Genomic DNA, 16,450 nt, shown 5'->3' on the forward strand with positions numbered 1-16,450 from the left:
TTAATTAACAAAGTCAAGACCGGTTAACAACAGCTGAACTAAAGACTGTCTTTTTCTCATCGATAAAATGAGGTCCATGCCAATGCGCTCAAATGGGACCTCCATTAATGGTGAGGGGCATAAAGGTGCTTTTTGAATGACCAGCTGGTTCACCAGCTGACACCACTGGACGCACACCATCGGCGCATATCCAAACATGCAAAAAAATGCAAGACGGTGGTGCGCACAGATACAGCGGCTCTATGCTCTCCACTTACCCAATTTCACTGTGCAAGAAACTGCACAATGACAATAAAAAGCTCTAAGTCTAAAACAGTTTGGGGTGGGTGTGTTCTTCCATCGTGCAAGTGTCACGACACACTGAACATGGTCTGAACATGGATTTTCCCTCGATATTTCTTTTCCACCAGTACTATGGGGTATTTGTGAATATCCATGACTGACCCGGCCAGGTGGCCAGCTGGTCTTTGGACAGGGTCACGGCAGTTTCAAGGTTCAACAAAATCCCTTTCACTGACAGACTGAAGGAAAGCTCCTCAAAAATGGAGGGTCTTCAAGCTCCTCAGTGGCAGGAAAAGGTTTCCCGGACCCAGTGTTGTATATTTGTTTCCCAAAAGATTGAAATAGTGGAGAGAAATCAGGTTCTGAAACCATCCAGAAGACAAAGTCTCCAACTGGTTTGTGGAAGTCCAGTTTCTCCAAATTAATCAGCGGGTGAAATGTCTCTTCATGGATGGTTTTGATTCTGTTGTTATTCACGAACAAAGCCCTCAAAGCAGCATATGAAAGAAAGTCGTCTTTCATTGTTGTCTCCAGCGTGTTAAAAGAGAGATCGAGCTCAGTGATGAGTTTTGAAGCGGCTGCAGGGACTTCTCGAAGGTTTTGGCTCGAACAGTCGAAGGAGGTTGTTCAGTGGTGACACTGTTGACTGGTGATTGACAAGCACTGAGATACTAACATGACAAACACGAGAAACATCATGACTTATTCTCCTGAGTGCCTGCAAAACACAAACACAAAATCAAACTCAAAGCTTTTCTCTCAGGTGCTGGTGTGGCACAATCTAATGATAAAAAAGGTCATGCTAACAGCTTTTGGAGCACAGCTGCACAAAATAACAGCTTTTGGAGCACAAAATGCATTACAGGTAAACCCAGTACCCAACCATGTTAACAAGGATAAAGAAAAGATCTGAAACAAAAGCAGGTAGTGTGGTGATTTATGTTGTGAGGATGCTTTCACTCCCATCAAAGTCACCCAGTGTTGAGAACCCAAATGAGCCCAACAACCTCAAGTGGCTGCAACCAACAGCGAACGTCAAGAAGTGGATACTTGCATGTTGAGCCAGAAACATGCAGAAAACCCAAAAGAGGCAAGACAGCACATCTTGGTCCCACTCAGGCAGTACGAACACCTGGAAAGAGGAGCCCACAGTTCAGACCCAAGGTCACTGGTAAGGACACCAGCCAGTTATAAGTCTAGTTTTAATTTTCATTTTAGTTAGTGTTATGGCCTTTCTAAGGGTGGCCAGACCATAATATAAGGGTGATCCACCCCTGTCTGACCCCAAGCAGCACATCACACAACCAGTACAATTTTGATGGTGATTTTTTTTCACAGTGATTGAATTCTAACAAAGGAAAGGAGCGAACTATAGCTTCGGGGTGGACCCCAAAACAACAAACAAAAGGGACCGTATCTAAAGGATGTACAAAACTTATTTATGAAAAGAATAAAACCAAATGACAATGTCTTATCTCCCTAACTAAGAAAAACATGAGAAAAGGGTAATCAAATAAAAAGGCAGTCCACCCCTACATGCTCCTGTATAAAGAAACAGGTAACACAAAGCCTGCAGGTTGAGGTCCATGGCGGTGTCATCTTATATGTTGTCTCCAGGTCAAGGAGACAACATATAACATGGATAGACAGACAGATTTCAAAATAGCCAGCTGGAATGTTAAGGGGTTGAATAACGGGATTAAGAGGAAGAAAATATTAACATATCTAAAGTGATCAAGAGTTGATATAGCCTTTATTCAAGAAACGCACATGTGTAAGTCAGAAGCCTTAAAACTTAAATGTTCCTGGGTAGGTAAAGTCTTTTCCAGTCCTGGAACTGGTAAAAGTAGGGGAGTGTCGGTTCTGATTCATAAAGCAGTTAGCTTTACTGAAACAAAAGTAATAACAGATAAGGAAGGTAGATTTATATTGGTTTATGGACAACTACTGGACACACCAATAATTTTATGTAATATCTATGCACCTAATGCAGACATACTCGCCTTTTTTCACAACCTGTCACAGTATCTTTTGGAATTAGAAGGTGCACAAATAGTGGTAGGAGGAGATTTTAATCAAATACTGGATCAAGACCTAGATAGATCACGTCCTAGGAGAGGCACAGAGAGTAAATCTGTAGTTGCCATAAGGCAGATGACCTCAGATTTAGGTCTGAATGATATTTGGCGGACAATGCATCCAGAAGGCAGGGAATATTCCTTTTACTCTCCGCCTCATAATGTTTATACTAGAATCGACTACTTTCTTATTTCTGAAGCCTTAGTGAATAACTCTATAGATTCGAGTATTGGTAATATAGTATTCTCGGACCATGTGCCAATTTTTCTATGTCTTGGAAATATTTTACAGATTCCTCAAAGCCGCAGATGGCATTTAAATGTGTCCTTAATTAAAGACTCTGGGTTTATTAAATTGATAAGAGATGAAATACAATTTTACAAACAGACAAATAATCGAGAGGACACTTCATTGGCTATTTGGTGGGATGCTATGAAGGCATACTTAAGAGGGAGGACAATTTCTTACGCTTCCTTTAAAAAGAAGGCAGCTAACAAGAATATCATTACGTTAGAAGCCAAATTAAAGGCACTTGAGGCAGTACATTCCCATACAAAAGACAGAGTTACGTTGAATAAAATTGTTAAAGTTAAATATAAGTTGAATGTACTGTACAACAGAAAGGCAGAATACGCTTTATTTCGCATTAATCAAGCATATTGGGAAATGGGAGAAAAGCCGAGTCGTTTATTAGCATACCGTCTTAAACAGAAAGACAGTATGAACCATATCCCAGGCATACAACAATCAGATGGGGTTATTTCAACTTCTATTAGACATATAAATGATGGATTCAGGGCCTTTTACAATAATCTTTATTCTACACAAGGGAGTTTAGATGAACAAAAATTCGAAGCATTCTTTACTGATTTAAACCTGCCACAGCTTTCTACTACTGACCAGCAGATTATAGATGCTCCAATTACAGTGGAGGAGATTACCCGTGCAATTAACAGTATGCCACTTAACAGCGGCCTCCCATGGACTAACATGATAGAGCCTGCCTGAAACTAGGAGAAAAATTGAAACGGGAGTGGCATTCAGGGAGGGAAACGTGGGTGTACAGGGCGCAGGAGCCAACCCTGATGCGCGGCCTGTGAAATGCGACCCAGGGGTACTCTGGGACCCCCGGGGTCCGGAGCTGCCCCAAAGGGGAGCACAAGGGTTAAAATATTGTTCAGAGTTATAATTTTCTGGAGGCCCGTGAAGGTAGCATGAAACGGGACATGTGTATCTATTGCAATGGAGGAGGAGAAGAGAACGGCAGGGAGAGATGCACGAGGTTAGCTGAACCAAAGTGAGAGACTCAGCTAGTTTTACTGAGGTTAACTAGCACAAAAGAGTGTATGACTAGAAAGCTAACCGTGTGAGAGCTTCGCAACAGATTGTGGGTGAAGTGACTTTTTGTTTCAACGGTCGCACCACCGTGTAAAACTGTGTTTCCAGCTACGACTGCCGAGGCTAAAGGCTAGCCCGGAGTCGGAGTACAGAAAGCTGTATCTGAGTACTTCATACTTTATAAAAGAAGTCTTTACTGATGGGTGCATGGGAGGGTATCTGGTGCAAAGGTATCACATTAACAGTGGCTGTGCAAGAGCTATTAAAAATTAACAAAAAATAGGACACAGAGTTTCTGTCTCACTCTGAAAGATCCTGCTGTGCTGATTTGCTGCCCAGTGTAAAATATTACTGCCACTGTCTGAAATGGATCTAATATTAACAGCTTGTTGAATTAACAGTGGGCACTTATAGTGTGGTTGCTTGCTTGCTAATCATACGTATTTAAATTGGCAAATTTTTTGAGTGGAGTTTGGTGTAAAGCATTTCATGCACACTGAGCACAAACTGGGACAGTGGATTATTTTAAACACTGCATGGTAGCAATGGCACCCTTCAGTCTTTATCTGTCTCTCTGTTTGTCTGAAAACATAAAACAATATGTAATATGAATCAATCTGTCTCTGAATCTTCTTAGAAAAAGTATTGTGTAAGGGGACTTTTTATCTTACATTCATAAAGTCCAATCTTTTTCTCTTTTTCAGAAAAGATGTCCTCTCAAGTGAGACTGAAGCTGCTGCCAAGCATCAAATGTATGTTTGATGAGCCCATTCAGGTGAAGGTGGCCGGGCTGAGGCCAAGGCAGGTTGTCAACATGAGAGCCAAATTAACTGATGACAAGGGAGCAGTGTTCAGCTCCTCGGCCACCTACAGGGCTGATGGCAGTGGGGAGGTCGACCTGAAAAGAGACCCCTCGCTAGGTGGGAGCAACGTTGGAGTAGAACCCATGGGTCTGCTGTGTTCCATGAGGCCACATACCATGCACAAAATATATCTAAAGACAAATGCCATAAACCCCCAGGTGGTGAAGTTTTCTGTGAATGAAGAGGAGGGCAGATTACTGGCAGAGATGACAAATGAGAGGCTTCTGATGAGAGATGGGGTCACCAGGATCTCCGTCAATGAAGGGAACATCCGTCGAGTCTTGTTCACTCCTCCAGGTACTGGAGGTGGTTCCTAGCTTTCTATCTTCATTTTAGTTTATTTAACGTTAACCAGCTTATAAATCAGCATTGTTTCCTTCATCTCAGAAATGAAACCTTTGCTGCTGACGAGAACCTTTTTTTCCTTTCTTCCAGAAAAAGGTCCTTTTCCTGCTTTGTTTGATATTCCCACCTTCATATCTGAGGCAAGACCCAGTCTATTGGCCAACAAAGGTTTCATGGTTCTCCCAATGGCGGTGTACAATAAGAAGGGTGACAATATCACAGAGACACATCTGGACCACTTTGAAGAAGCAATGAATTTCTTAAAACAGCAACCAAAGGTGAGTGCAGAAAAGTGTTTCATACTAGTTACGTGTTTATTTATTTTTCCCCCTTAAGTACATGAGAGTGACTATCTTTTAAAAGATTTAATTGATTTCAGCAGTTGAAATTAGAATTTTCAGCATGCTGGACCTCAATGTGAACCAACAATGTGCTTAACAAAAAGGATGACCCTGTAAGTGTCTATATTTCTACCGCACAAAAACAATTATGACTGATCTTCTTTGGGAAACGACGCAGCCGATCCTGCCGTCCCTGACTGGATCTTCTCCCACACATCATTCACGCCTGACCTCATCTCTTATCTGCTCCTTTTCATGGGGAGAAAAAAAAAAAAAAAAAAAAAGGAAAAGCACCTTGCCCGCTAACCTTGCTGTATTAAATATTAGCTAGCAATTTGCAGCCTGTTTTTTCCTACTTATTATCTCAGTCTGGGACATTCTTTTCAGACCAGAAAAATATCCCCCTTGTCACAAAACGGCCGGAGGCCGAGTACCAAAAATCAAACCCACGTGCAGAAAACTGCAAAGCGGAGACTGAAGAAAGGGTTTAACAAAGGTTTATTAACTAGCACAAAAATGACGTTTACAGTACTTGACACATGGGGCGTGAGGGTCTTGGCCAGGGGAGAGGGATAAGCAAGGGGACAGGTCCAAGAAAGCAATGACAGCTGGCTGGTGATTAGGTACGTACTGGAAGAGAGGAGAGCAGTGTTAGAGCGGTAGCCAATGAGTTCTGGAGAGGGTGGAAGCTATGAAAATCTTCGTCTTACAGTGCAGGTGGGAGATGGAAGCGTTGAGGGAGAGGTGGTGCGGTCCAGGTGGGTTTGGTAGTGTGTGGCAGCTGTCCTGAGCGGTGACGGTCCCGAGGTGGTGTAAGGGCAGGAGGGCAGGCAGGTGAGGCAAGGAGATGATTCTGAAACCAGATTTCCAAGATGAGTGGTTCAGTGTGATGAAATTTCCAGGAGTAACTAGAACACAAGATTGCAAGGTTAGTAGATCACTTGAGATTCATCTACATGACGCGTGAGGCCTGGTTACCAACATAGGGTAATTGACGAACTGGCGAGGAAGCGGTGTCAGCAAGCAGCTTAAATCTCCAACCTGATTGCCTCAACCAGCTTCAGGTGAGGGAGGCTGTAGGCCCCGCCCATGGGGGGATACCAGGGAGGTCCAAACCTTCAGCGGAATTTTACAGCCACACACCAAGACCATGACACCCCTGACTTTAACTAGTTATGATATGCAAGTATGTTTGTCAACATGTCAGTCTCAATAATTTAATTCAACCATAGCACTTTATTGATGCATTTGACCTTTATTACAAAGAGTGCCAGCTTTTAATGAGCACAACTGCAATGTGTATATAAAAATCACGAAAAAAATTAGCTTTATTTAATTATTTAAATCCTTACATACTAAAGGAAAGGTTATGTCTCTGTAAGCGGTGTACTCTCAGAGAGTAAATCTGTGGATCCCAGGTGGACTACCTGCTGTATTCCTGTAGCTAATGGGGATCTTAAATCACCTTCGGCAACCTTATGGAGTAATAAAAGAATTTTAATTGGAGGGACATCGGTTGACTGGTTACAGTGGCGTAAAGCAGGCATCCTTAATGTATCAGATTTATTTGGCTGTGGGACTAAATGTTTTTTAAGCTTTGATAAAATTGTAGAGTTATATAAGTTGCAGCGTAATCAATTCTGGAGATACGTCCAAATACATAGTTCATTATCGAAGTGGCTGGGAACCCCCTTGAGTTGTCCTGTGGGCAGCCCTGTGGAAGTCCTGCTCTCAAGATCACCCTTGGGTAAAGGCATTACCTCTAAGATTTATCACTCATTGCAAGAACGGTCAGCTGACCCTCTCCTTAAAGTTAAGGGCTACTGGGCCCAGGACATGGCATTGGACATATCTTCAGTTGAATGGGATTCATGTTTTCAAAATATTAATACTATGTATAAAGAAACAGGCAGTAGATTTATTCAACTTAAGATAATCCATAGGTGGCATCGAACACCGCAACAATTGTATAAATGGAACCTGGCCTCTACGGACGAATGTTGGAGATGTGATGGTCAAAATGCTTTGATTTTACATATCTTATGGAGCTGTTCGGCACTTCGGGATTGGTGGGAAAATATAATGGAGGTAATTTTCAGTGTTTTAAAAAGGAGATTTGGTATCTCACCAAAACTGTCCATACTTGGTATAACCACAGAACTTTCTGATGTAGATTTTTCCAGTTATACAAAAAGATGGATTATTTTGGCTCTTACTACGGCCAAACGGGTCCTGCTAAGACATTGGCGGAAAAAGAACCCCCCCTCCCTATGAAGAGTGGCTAAAGACAATGGCTAAGTTGGCGTCTTACGAAAAAGTGACTTATGGTTTATTAGACAAATTGCATCAATATGATTGTATTTGGTCCCCCTTTACAAGCTGGCTTTCTGTAACTTGAAGAACAGAGGAGTAATGACAGAGTGGTGGTGTGGGAATTGGTGTGCGAAGAAAGAATAGAATAACTTCTCTTTGTTTTGTTTTGTTTTTTGTTGTTGTTGTGTTGTGTTTTGTTGTTGTTTTGTTTTTGTTTGTTTGTTTTTTAAACTATTTCTTTATGTAGTTATCCTTAAGCTCTGTTATTGAAGTTTAAAATGAAATAAATAAAAATTGTTGATGATAAAAAAAAGTTTAAACTTCAAAGCTCATGCATACATGCACATCCAGTGCTCAGTGTCTAATTGTGTGTTTGTGTTTTTACCTTTTTGCAGTAGCGTAGTGAAACATTTGGGCGGTGGATAAATAATGGAAAATAAAATTCAGACTACAGACGGCTTCAGGTGAGTACACGTGGTGCACAAGGACCAAAGCTCACCTTCTCAACCTGGACAAAATGAATTATTTTACACTGATACTGTAAACTTTTGTTTGTGTGTCAGGTTTCCATACATCGGAAACAGCTGCTGCATCTGTAATTCTGTCCATCCCGAGGAGAGTCCACACTCTACATCAGATGCTTGGCTCACCTATAATGACGCACAGGTGCTGCACACAACTGGATCTGCAGCTTGTGAGGAACAGCAGCACTCAGCCTACATCCTGTTTTACAAGATTAACGTAAGAAGACACAGCATCTCATCCTGAAGTGAGAGAATGGCACGCCAGCTGCAGCCTAATCCAATCTCTCTTCTTTTCTTTTTTCGGTGCCCAGACACCCTTCAGTTTCATCATGTCATCCCTAAAAATAGCTGTAGAGTTGGATGGAGGATGAAGACAGCAGAGAGCAAAAGAAACAGGTAAGAGCAGACAGGTAGTCAGAGTTAACAAAAACTTCTAAAGCCAGTGTAGCTTCTGTTTTGAACACATTTATTGATGACAATTTTACATAAATAAGCAGTGTGTTATACTGTTATCAGATGTGGAGTCTCACTAACCACTTTAATAGTGACTTGTGTCCCAAATACTGTTTATTTGTCTTAGTTACAGATAGTGAAATAAAAATGGAAAATGATTGTTTCATAATTGTATACTCAGCTTGGTCAAGACAATAATTCGAGAACGAGAAGCGTAGGATTTTGAATTGATACCATTGGTGCATCTACTAAAGTTCTGGGGTCAGTTTGAATATCAGTGACCTTGACCTTGAGTTCAAGTTTTCTGAAAATCTTGTGAATGCTACAACTCTGTGACGAGAAGTAAGTCTCCTAGGTCTTTAAATTTGTATATAGGTGAATCTACTAGGAAGCTGAAGGGTTGCACTGCGGGCCATCTGTAGAGGTGTAGAGTCAACAACCTGTCTCTGAACGTGGACAAAACAAAAGAGATTGTTGACTTCAGGAGAGCACAGTGGGATCACTGCCCACTTAACATGAATGGATCCTCTGTGGAGGTCGTCAAGAGCACCAGATTTCTTGGTGTCCACCTGGCGGAGAACCTCTCCTGCTCCCTCAACAGCAGCTCCATAACCAAGAAGGCCCAGCAGCGTCTCTACTTCAAGCAGAAGCTGAGGAAAGCCCATCTCCCACCAGTCCATTCTCACCACCTTTTACAGTGGGACTAACAAGAGCATCCTAAGTAGCTGCATCACTGTCTGGTATGGTAACTGCAGCGTATTAGATCGCAGTACTCTATAACGGATTGTGAGAGCAGCTGATAAGATCATTGGAGTCCCTCTCCCCTCCTTATAACACCCGCTTGCTGGAGGACCCCACACAGCCTTCAAACACACTCTTCACCCTGCTGCCTTCTGGAAAGAGGTCCCAGAACATCCGGGCCCTCACTACCAAACTACGGAAAAGTTTCTTCCCACAAGCCGTCAGACCCCTGAACACTCAGTGACTGCACTGGCACACCTTCACACGTCACTACCAAGCACTTATCTGCAGTATCTCACACTCATACACATACATACAGACACAAAGTTACTTTTGCACAATACTCAGCATTTTGCACATTTCCATTGTCTTGTGTCTGTATCGTCCTGTTCTGTCTAGTTTTGCACTGTTTTGTCTTGTTTATTTTTGCAGTTTATGCACACTGCACTTTATGTAGTCCTGGGTTTGTCCGTATATGTCATATATAGCACCAGGGTCTCGGAGGAACGCTGTCTCATTTCACTCTGTACAGTACCTCTGCACGTGGTTAAAATGACAATAAAAGCCACTTGACTTGACCTGTATTTTGTAGCAGTTGCTTGGAGACGAGTGCCATACAGTTCAAATGAGCATACATTCCAAAATATGCAAATTAGCCCCATACATCATAATGATGATGTTTGCTGTTCAGGGTATGAACGTTCTATGCTGAAAGTTTATAAATATACAACCTCTGACTGCTTGTTTTCAGTTGAACTTTTGCAAAGCTGAGGAGATTTTCGCTGCAATCTCATCAAGTCCAAAGATGTTTAAACTTCTTTTTCACCGAAAGGTAAGTTTGAAGAGACTCGCAGCACGTTTCTCTGAATATTTTCTTATGGTAAATAAGCATTTTTGAAACTTTTAAGGAAGCTTCTTGGATGATTTCTGTAAAAACTGAATTTTGAATCCAAATGAAGGATATTGTATTTTCTTACCATATACTTTGTTTTATGCCATTACTGATGTTGGTTTTCTTGTTTCTAAACAGAAATCACACAAACAAAACGTGGCAGAGAAGGAAATTCCTTCTACGTCTCATCAGAGGTAAAGAAATGCGCCACTCTTTAATGCTGCTGGAGATATTTATAGCAGTGGTTTAGTTGGAGCTGTTTTATTTCCCTTTTATTGGTGTTTTGTATTTACATCTTTTTTACTACTTCTAGTCTTGTCTATAATTTATATTGATTCAGAGATTAGCGTTTGAAAATGTAGAGTGTAAATGTACAAAATACATGATTTTGTTCCATTACAGTTATTCATTTTTATCTGCAATCTCCAGCATGTACTCCTTGTTAAAAATTTCCACTTTGAAAAATAACATTTACACTTTTGTCCTCATCAGCATCCCGGATGCTTCTGTTGCTGAAAATGGTCAACAGAAGAAGAGAAAATGGAGACACCTCTGCTGTTCCTCGGTTTGCTTTTACACAAAACATATGAAATGCACATTCTCTTTAAATTGCACTTGTTAATTTAAAGTGACTTTACTTTTTTAATAAACTTATGTTTGTTCGTCCTCTGCAGCAAACTGACAGCGATGCAGAGGCAGAGAGCAACACTGTGAAGACACAAAAAAAGTGTCGCTGGTTTCTTTTTAAATTCTGGAAGGTATGTTTTATGGAAAGAGTCACTGTCATCAAGCATTTACTCATCACAGTTAAATGCGAAGAATTAAGAGCAATTTAGCACATCCATGTCATTAAATTAAGTTCAAAGATGTTTAAACGTTTTTTTTTTTCACAGAAAGGTAAGTTTGAAGAGACTTGCAGGATGTTTCTCTAAATATTTTTTATGGTAAATAAGCATTTTTGAATCTTTAAATGAAGCTTCATGGATGATTTCTGTAAAAACTGAATTTTGATCAGAACCAAATGAAGGATTTTGTATTTCATAGGACAAACTTTAAAACTCAATTTAAAGCATGAATAAATTGTTTTTATTTTATTTAAAGATATTCCTATATATCTGCTTCATGAGCTGACAGCTCACTAAAGTGATAAATAATATGAAATAATACCAAATTTTCTAACTGGACACTTTTCATGGAGAGACTCCTTGTATGTTTGTTTTATGCCATTACTGATGTTGGTTTTCTTGTTTCTAAACAGAAATTACACAAACAAAACGTGGCAGAGAAGGAAATTCCTTCTACGTCTCATCAGAGGTAAAGAAATGCGCCACTCTTTAATGCTGCTGGAGATATTTATAGCAGTGGTTTAGTTGGAGCTGTTTTATTTCCCTTTTATTGGCATTTTTCTTCCACCTTGTGTATTTACATCTTTTTTACTACTTTTGGACGTCCTCCAAAATGTTTCAACTTCAAAGCTCATGCATACATGCACATACACTGCTCAGAATCTTGACATCTTTCCTAATTTTGTGTTTGTGTTTTTACCTTTTTGGAGCAGTGTAGCATGCGGTGGGAAAAAAATAGAAAGTCAAACTGGGACTATAGACCGCTTCGGGTGAGTACACGTGGTGCACAAAGACCAAAGCTCACTTTGTCAAAGTGGTTAAAATGAATTATTTTACACTGATACTGTAAACGTTGCGCTTGTGTGTCAGGTTTCCAAACATCGGAAACACCTGCTACATGAACTCCTGCCTGCAGAGCCTCCTCAACATTGAGGAGTTCATAAGAGACATCAGGCGTCAGGAGGTTTTGTGGAGCACCGATCCAGAAGCTCAGCTCTTAAGGTGTGCTACTTCAACCTTCTACTTTCTTCAAAAACCTGAAGAACAAAGAGATCTAACAGCAGAAATGTCTGTTTACCCTTCCTTTCTACAGAAGGCTTATTGATGTCAGGGACTGTCATGAGTCAACAGATTATGGCCTCAAAGATCACCACCTAAGAGCTTTTAAGAAGGCATTCAGCAATCAAGCTCCCGAATACACCGACAGTGCACAGAAAGTGCGTCAGCTATTTGGACATTTCGTTTTTTGCTTTACCTTCTGATTTTGATGTACTGTTTTAAATCTCTCTGCTTTTCTTTCAGGACGCTCATGAATTCCTAACATTGTTCCTCAATGAGGTCAAAAGGCTCACACCTCACCTGGAGAGGAACGCAGCTCTCCTGGGCCAAAGTTATACCTGCCCAGTAGAAGAGCATCACATTTTTAAAATGGAAAACATGAGGACATGCAAGAGGTAAGCCTGTCTTTCAGAAACGCAGAGCTGGTTGCAATATTTTCATATACCTCTTTTCCACGTACCTGATCTTTACTTTAACTACGTTACTCCTGAAATGTGTAGCTGCAGTCACCAATCATCCCAGCAAGAGGAATTCACCAGTTTGTCTCTTGACCTTGTTCCAGAGGGGTCTATTATAAACATGTTAGAGACATACTTGAAGGTAAGATCACAAATTCCAATAGAGTTGTCGTATCAGTGATCTTAACACACCTTTTTTGTTAGTGTTTGTGTGTATGTGTGTGTGCATATGTTGAGATTTCTTTCTACCATAAAGCCTGTTTTCTCTGTGCTGTTGTTCAGGAACAAGAAATAGAATTTCGCTGTGATTGTGGAGGGACGGCCTCAGAACTGAAGTCGTCTTTTGATACACTGCCAAGGTGAGTAAGGTCACATCAGAATTGATCGACTGACCAGGTTTGCAAACTGTGGCGCATCAAATATCAGAGTTTTTCGAGACAATATTTGAGCAGTCGTTTTCTCCCATCTTCTGTTTGTGTTTGACACTCATTCTTCTTATTTTCTACCTTGTTTGTGTTTTTTTTCTTTTCTGCCAGAGTTCTGATCTTGCATCTGAAGAGGTTTGGCTTTACACAAACCTACAACATTCAGAAGGTGGATGACCCCGTCAGGCTGCAGAGGGACTTGGTGGTGTCATCCAATCAGGTAAAAACAGACTGCAGAACGTCTCAGGCTACGTCCACACTAGCCCGGATAGATTTGAAAACTCCGTGTCCACACTAGCGTTTTCAGTCATTTTCAAATAGTTGTGCGTCTGCATTGAAACGGCTGAAAACGCCTACGTTCCAGTCCTGCGCATGCGCAAAAGTGAGTGAGAATTACAGAATTTGAAGAAAAGCTATCCGGAGCATGTACAAACTGATATTAATCTTTTTTAGGGCTGTCAAAGTTGAGAGCAATCAAAACAACTGCTGTATAATGCACTCGGCTTATCTTTGTTTAATTGCTCACATGACTGCATCACATGACTAAAATGCGTCATCGTTTTAGAAAGTCTGCGTTTTCGAGTGTCCACACTGCGACGGGACAACTCCGTTTTGAAATGTATGCGTTTTCGAGAGCGTTTTCAAGATGCTGTGTTTTTCCTTGAGGAAAACGCCGTCTCAGTGTGGACGGGAGGTCAACGCGGAGAGAAAACGATGTGTTTTCAAACGAAAGCGCATTAGTGTGGACGTGGCCTCAGCAAATCAGCTTAATTATGGCACTGATGTGAGACTTTATGAAACTAACACTCTTTGGATTTGTTCCTTCTCAGGGTGGTGGCTGTTATAGTCTTGTCAGCATCATCAGTCATTATGGAGGCACAGAGTCAGGTAAAACAACAGACTTGTGACAAACAGAAAATGAAAACTTGCTACTTTTCAGTGAAGGACTCACACACAAAAGCTTTTGATGTTCTAAGAAGCACCAAGTCAAAATCACTGTTTGCTTGAATCAGTTGACTTCCAGAAGTTGGATTCATTTGTCTTAATGTGATTTCAGGACACTACATCTGTAGCTCTGTCCATCCTGAGGAGAGTCAGCACTCTACATCAGATCGCTGGCTCACCTATAATGACGCACAGGTGCTCCACACAACTGGATCTGCAGTTTGTGAGCAACAGCAGCAGTCGGCCTACATCCTGTTTTACAAGAGAAACGTAAGAAGACACAGCATCTCATCCTGAAGTGAGAGAATTTTTAAATGTCCTGTTACCTTGTTAACCAGTTTTGTCTTCATTCTCAGTTCTGAAACAGGAAGTGGAAGGAAGGAAGGAAGGAAGTTAAGGTCATCGTCGTGCTGAGAAGGAAAAGCAGTCGTCCCAGCCCACCATCGCACACTGGAGGACAAGTATAGGTAAGTATTGCCCTCAGGAGGAAGGGTCCTGCCAGAGAGCCTGGTCCTCCCAAGATTTCTTCCTCCAGGAGGGAGTTTTTTCTTGCCACCGTCGCCCCACATTCACTGGTCTCATCAGCAGGGACATTTTTAACCTCCTAAGACCTGAACTTTCATGGCATGCATTTTTAATTTCTCTGTGCCATTTGGGTTGATTGGGACCTGATGAATGTAAAAACATAGACATCAGATTCGGACTATCTTTTTTTTGTTTCTCAAAAGAATGAGATCCACATATGAGGACATTCATTTTAAATTTCGATTGAACAGTGGCAGTGTAATGTCCTCCCTCATAAGTGGATATCAGGTTTTTGAAGAGCAAAATTTTGTATTTTGGTCTAGACAACCCAAAATGTTATGTCTACATATGTGGACACCAGGTCCTAGGAGGTTAAAACAAAATCTACTAGAGATCGTCCTTTTCTTGACCAGTGTTTGGCTTGCTCTCTGGGAACAACAAATTAGTGCTGTCAGTGTTAACGTCATTTTACCTAATGACGTTTACGCTGACAGCACTAATTTGTTGTTATTATTAATATTATTATTAATTTATTTGTAAAATAAATTAAATTTAAAAAAACAAAGAAATGATTTCATTCTTTATTTTATTTTGTTTTATTAAAATCAAAATAACAACAAAAACAAAAATAACTAATAAAAAAATATTAAAAGTATTCAGCAGTGTTTTGTGAAATTTGTAATGAGCCTTAGTTAAGTTCATGTCACAGAAGTTTCTGAATCATTTAGATTGTTCAACAAACTGATTCACTCAGGTAAAGATGGTAAGCTGGAGCAATGGTACCCTTGGAGTTCAGTTTAAGTTTTCAGACAAATATTCCCTCGATCAGTTGCAGCTTCTGCTTTTAAATAAATGATTTAGCTGCAAATGTTTAGCTGCAGGTAGCAAAGTCCAAAAGTGACAACATTTCCACTGCAGTCTCTCCAGAAATGGCTTATAAAAATTTGACCAAATTAGACATTTATCCTTGGATCAACCCTGTAGGGTGAAAATCTTTCATTGTACCTTTTATAACATTTTAACAAGTTGCTGTCTCCTGCTGCAAGTTTCCTGTTTTGGCTGAACTTCATCAGCTCAAAAAAACTCACCGTGCTGTGGTGTACTAAATGACCTCATGTACAGGACACACTGAAGGCAGGTTTGCAATGTTTAATTAACAAAGTCAAGACCGGTTAACAACAGCTGAACTAAAGACTTTCTTTTTCTCATTGATAAAATGAGGTCCATGCCAAAGCGCTCAAATGGGACCTCCATTAATGGTGAGGGGCATAAAGGTGCTTTTTGAATGACCAGCTGGTTCACCAGCTGACACCACTGGACGCACACCATCGGCGCATATCCAAACATGCAAAAAATGCAAGACTGGTGGTGCGCACAGATACAGCGGCTCTATGCTCTCCACTTACCCAATTTCACTGTGCAAGAAACTGCACAATGACAATAAAAAGCTCTAAGTCTAAAACAGTTTGGGGTGGGTGTGTTCTTCCATCGTGCAAGTGTCACGACACACTGAACATGGTCTGAACATGGATTTTCCCTCGATATTTCTTTTCCACCAGTACTATGGGGTATTTGTGAATATCCATGACTGACCCGGCCAGGTGGCCAGCTGGTCTTTGGACAGGGTCACGGCAGTTTCAAGGTTCAACAAAATCCCTTTCACTGACAGACTGAAGGAAAGCTCCTCAAAAATGGAGGGTCTTCAAGCTCCTCAGTGGCAGGAAAAGGTTTCCCGGACCCAGTGTTGTATATTTGTTTCCCAAAAGATTGAAATAGTGGAGAGAAATCAGGTTCTGAAACCATCCAGAAGACAAAGTCTCCAACTGGTTTGTGGAAGTCCAGTTTCTCCAAATTAATCAGCGGGTGAAATGTCTCTTCATGGATGGTTTTGATTCTGTTGTTATTCACGAGCAAAGCCCTCAAAGCAGCATATGAAAGAAAGTCGTCTTTCATTGTTGTCTCCAGCGTGTTAAAAGAGAGATCGAGCTCAGTGATGAGTTTTGAAGCGGCTGCAGGGACTTC

The 16,450-nt window shown here is 40.9% G+C and overlaps 2 protein-coding genes and 1 long non-coding RNA gene across 11 annotated transcripts in view; all 3 read left to right on the forward strand.

The window, feature by feature from the left end:
- Window positions 1-16,450, forward strand: part of LOC120744230 (ubiquitin carboxyl-terminal hydrolase 29-like) — a 73,587-nt gene that overhangs the window by 43,128 nt on the left and 14,009 nt on the right. For 6 of the 9 annotated variants that reach the window (XM_040048466.1, XM_040048472.1, XM_040048470.1 and 3 more), the window contains 3 exons: window positions 10,664-10,736; window positions 10,846-10,929; window positions 11,430-11,485. In XM_040048466.1, coding sequence (XP_039904400.1) covers window positions 10,664-10,736; window positions 10,846-10,929; window positions 11,430-11,485 — 213 coding nt within the window. Of the gene's footprint in view, window positions 1-10,663; window positions 10,737-10,845; window positions 10,930-11,429; window positions 11,486-11,729; window positions 11,787-11,886; window positions 12,019-12,109; window positions 12,234-12,318; window positions 12,471-12,575; window positions 12,676-12,815; window positions 12,893-13,069; window positions 13,179-13,788; window positions 13,847-14,015; window positions 14,174-14,259; window positions 14,885-16,450 lie in introns of those variants that run through there. The other 3 variants (XM_040048467.1, XM_040048468.1, XM_040048469.1) reach the window with 2 other exon arrangements.
- Window positions 3,360-8,077, forward strand: LOC120744232 (acyl-coenzyme A thioesterase 1-like). The gene is made up of 4 exons (XM_040048476.1): window positions 3,360-3,643; window positions 4,404-4,859; window positions 4,998-5,185; window positions 7,957-8,077. Exons 1-4 carry the CDS (start codon window positions 3,604-3,606, stop codon window positions 7,957-7,959), a joined length of 687 nt encoding a protein of 228 aa, XP_039904410.1. The 5' UTR covers window positions 3,360-3,603; the 3' UTR covers window positions 7,960-8,077.
- On the forward strand, window positions 8,289-9,202 carry LOC120744237. Its single transcript, XR_005698325.1, has 3 exons — window positions 8,289-8,302; window positions 8,397-8,481; window positions 8,914-9,202. It is a non-coding gene; the product is annotated as an uncharacterized LOC120744237 (long non-coding RNA).

The sequence above is a fragment of the Simochromis diagramma genome, unplaced genomic scaffold, assembly GCF_900408965.1.
Source record: "Simochromis diagramma unplaced genomic scaffold, fSimDia1.1 OVJJ01000557.1, whole genome shotgun sequence".
Taxonomy (NCBI): domain Eukaryota; kingdom Metazoa; phylum Chordata; class Actinopteri; order Cichliformes; family Cichlidae; genus Simochromis; species Simochromis diagramma.

Bases quoted from the DNA above. Each gene is read 5' to 3' on its own strand.
- LOC120744232 (XM_040048476.1), top strand. From the start codon at position 3,604: ATGGAGGAGGAGAAGAGAACGGCAGGGAGAGATGCACGAG. The intron at 3,644-4,403 runs GTTAGCTGAACC...TCTCTTTTTCAG, and splicing joins GGCAGGGAGAGATGCACGAG to AAAAGATGTCCTCTCAAGTG. The intron at 4,860-4,997 runs GTACTGGAGGTG...CCTTTCTTCCAG, and splicing joins AGTCTTGTTCACTCCTCCAG to AAAAAGGTCCTTTTCCTGCT.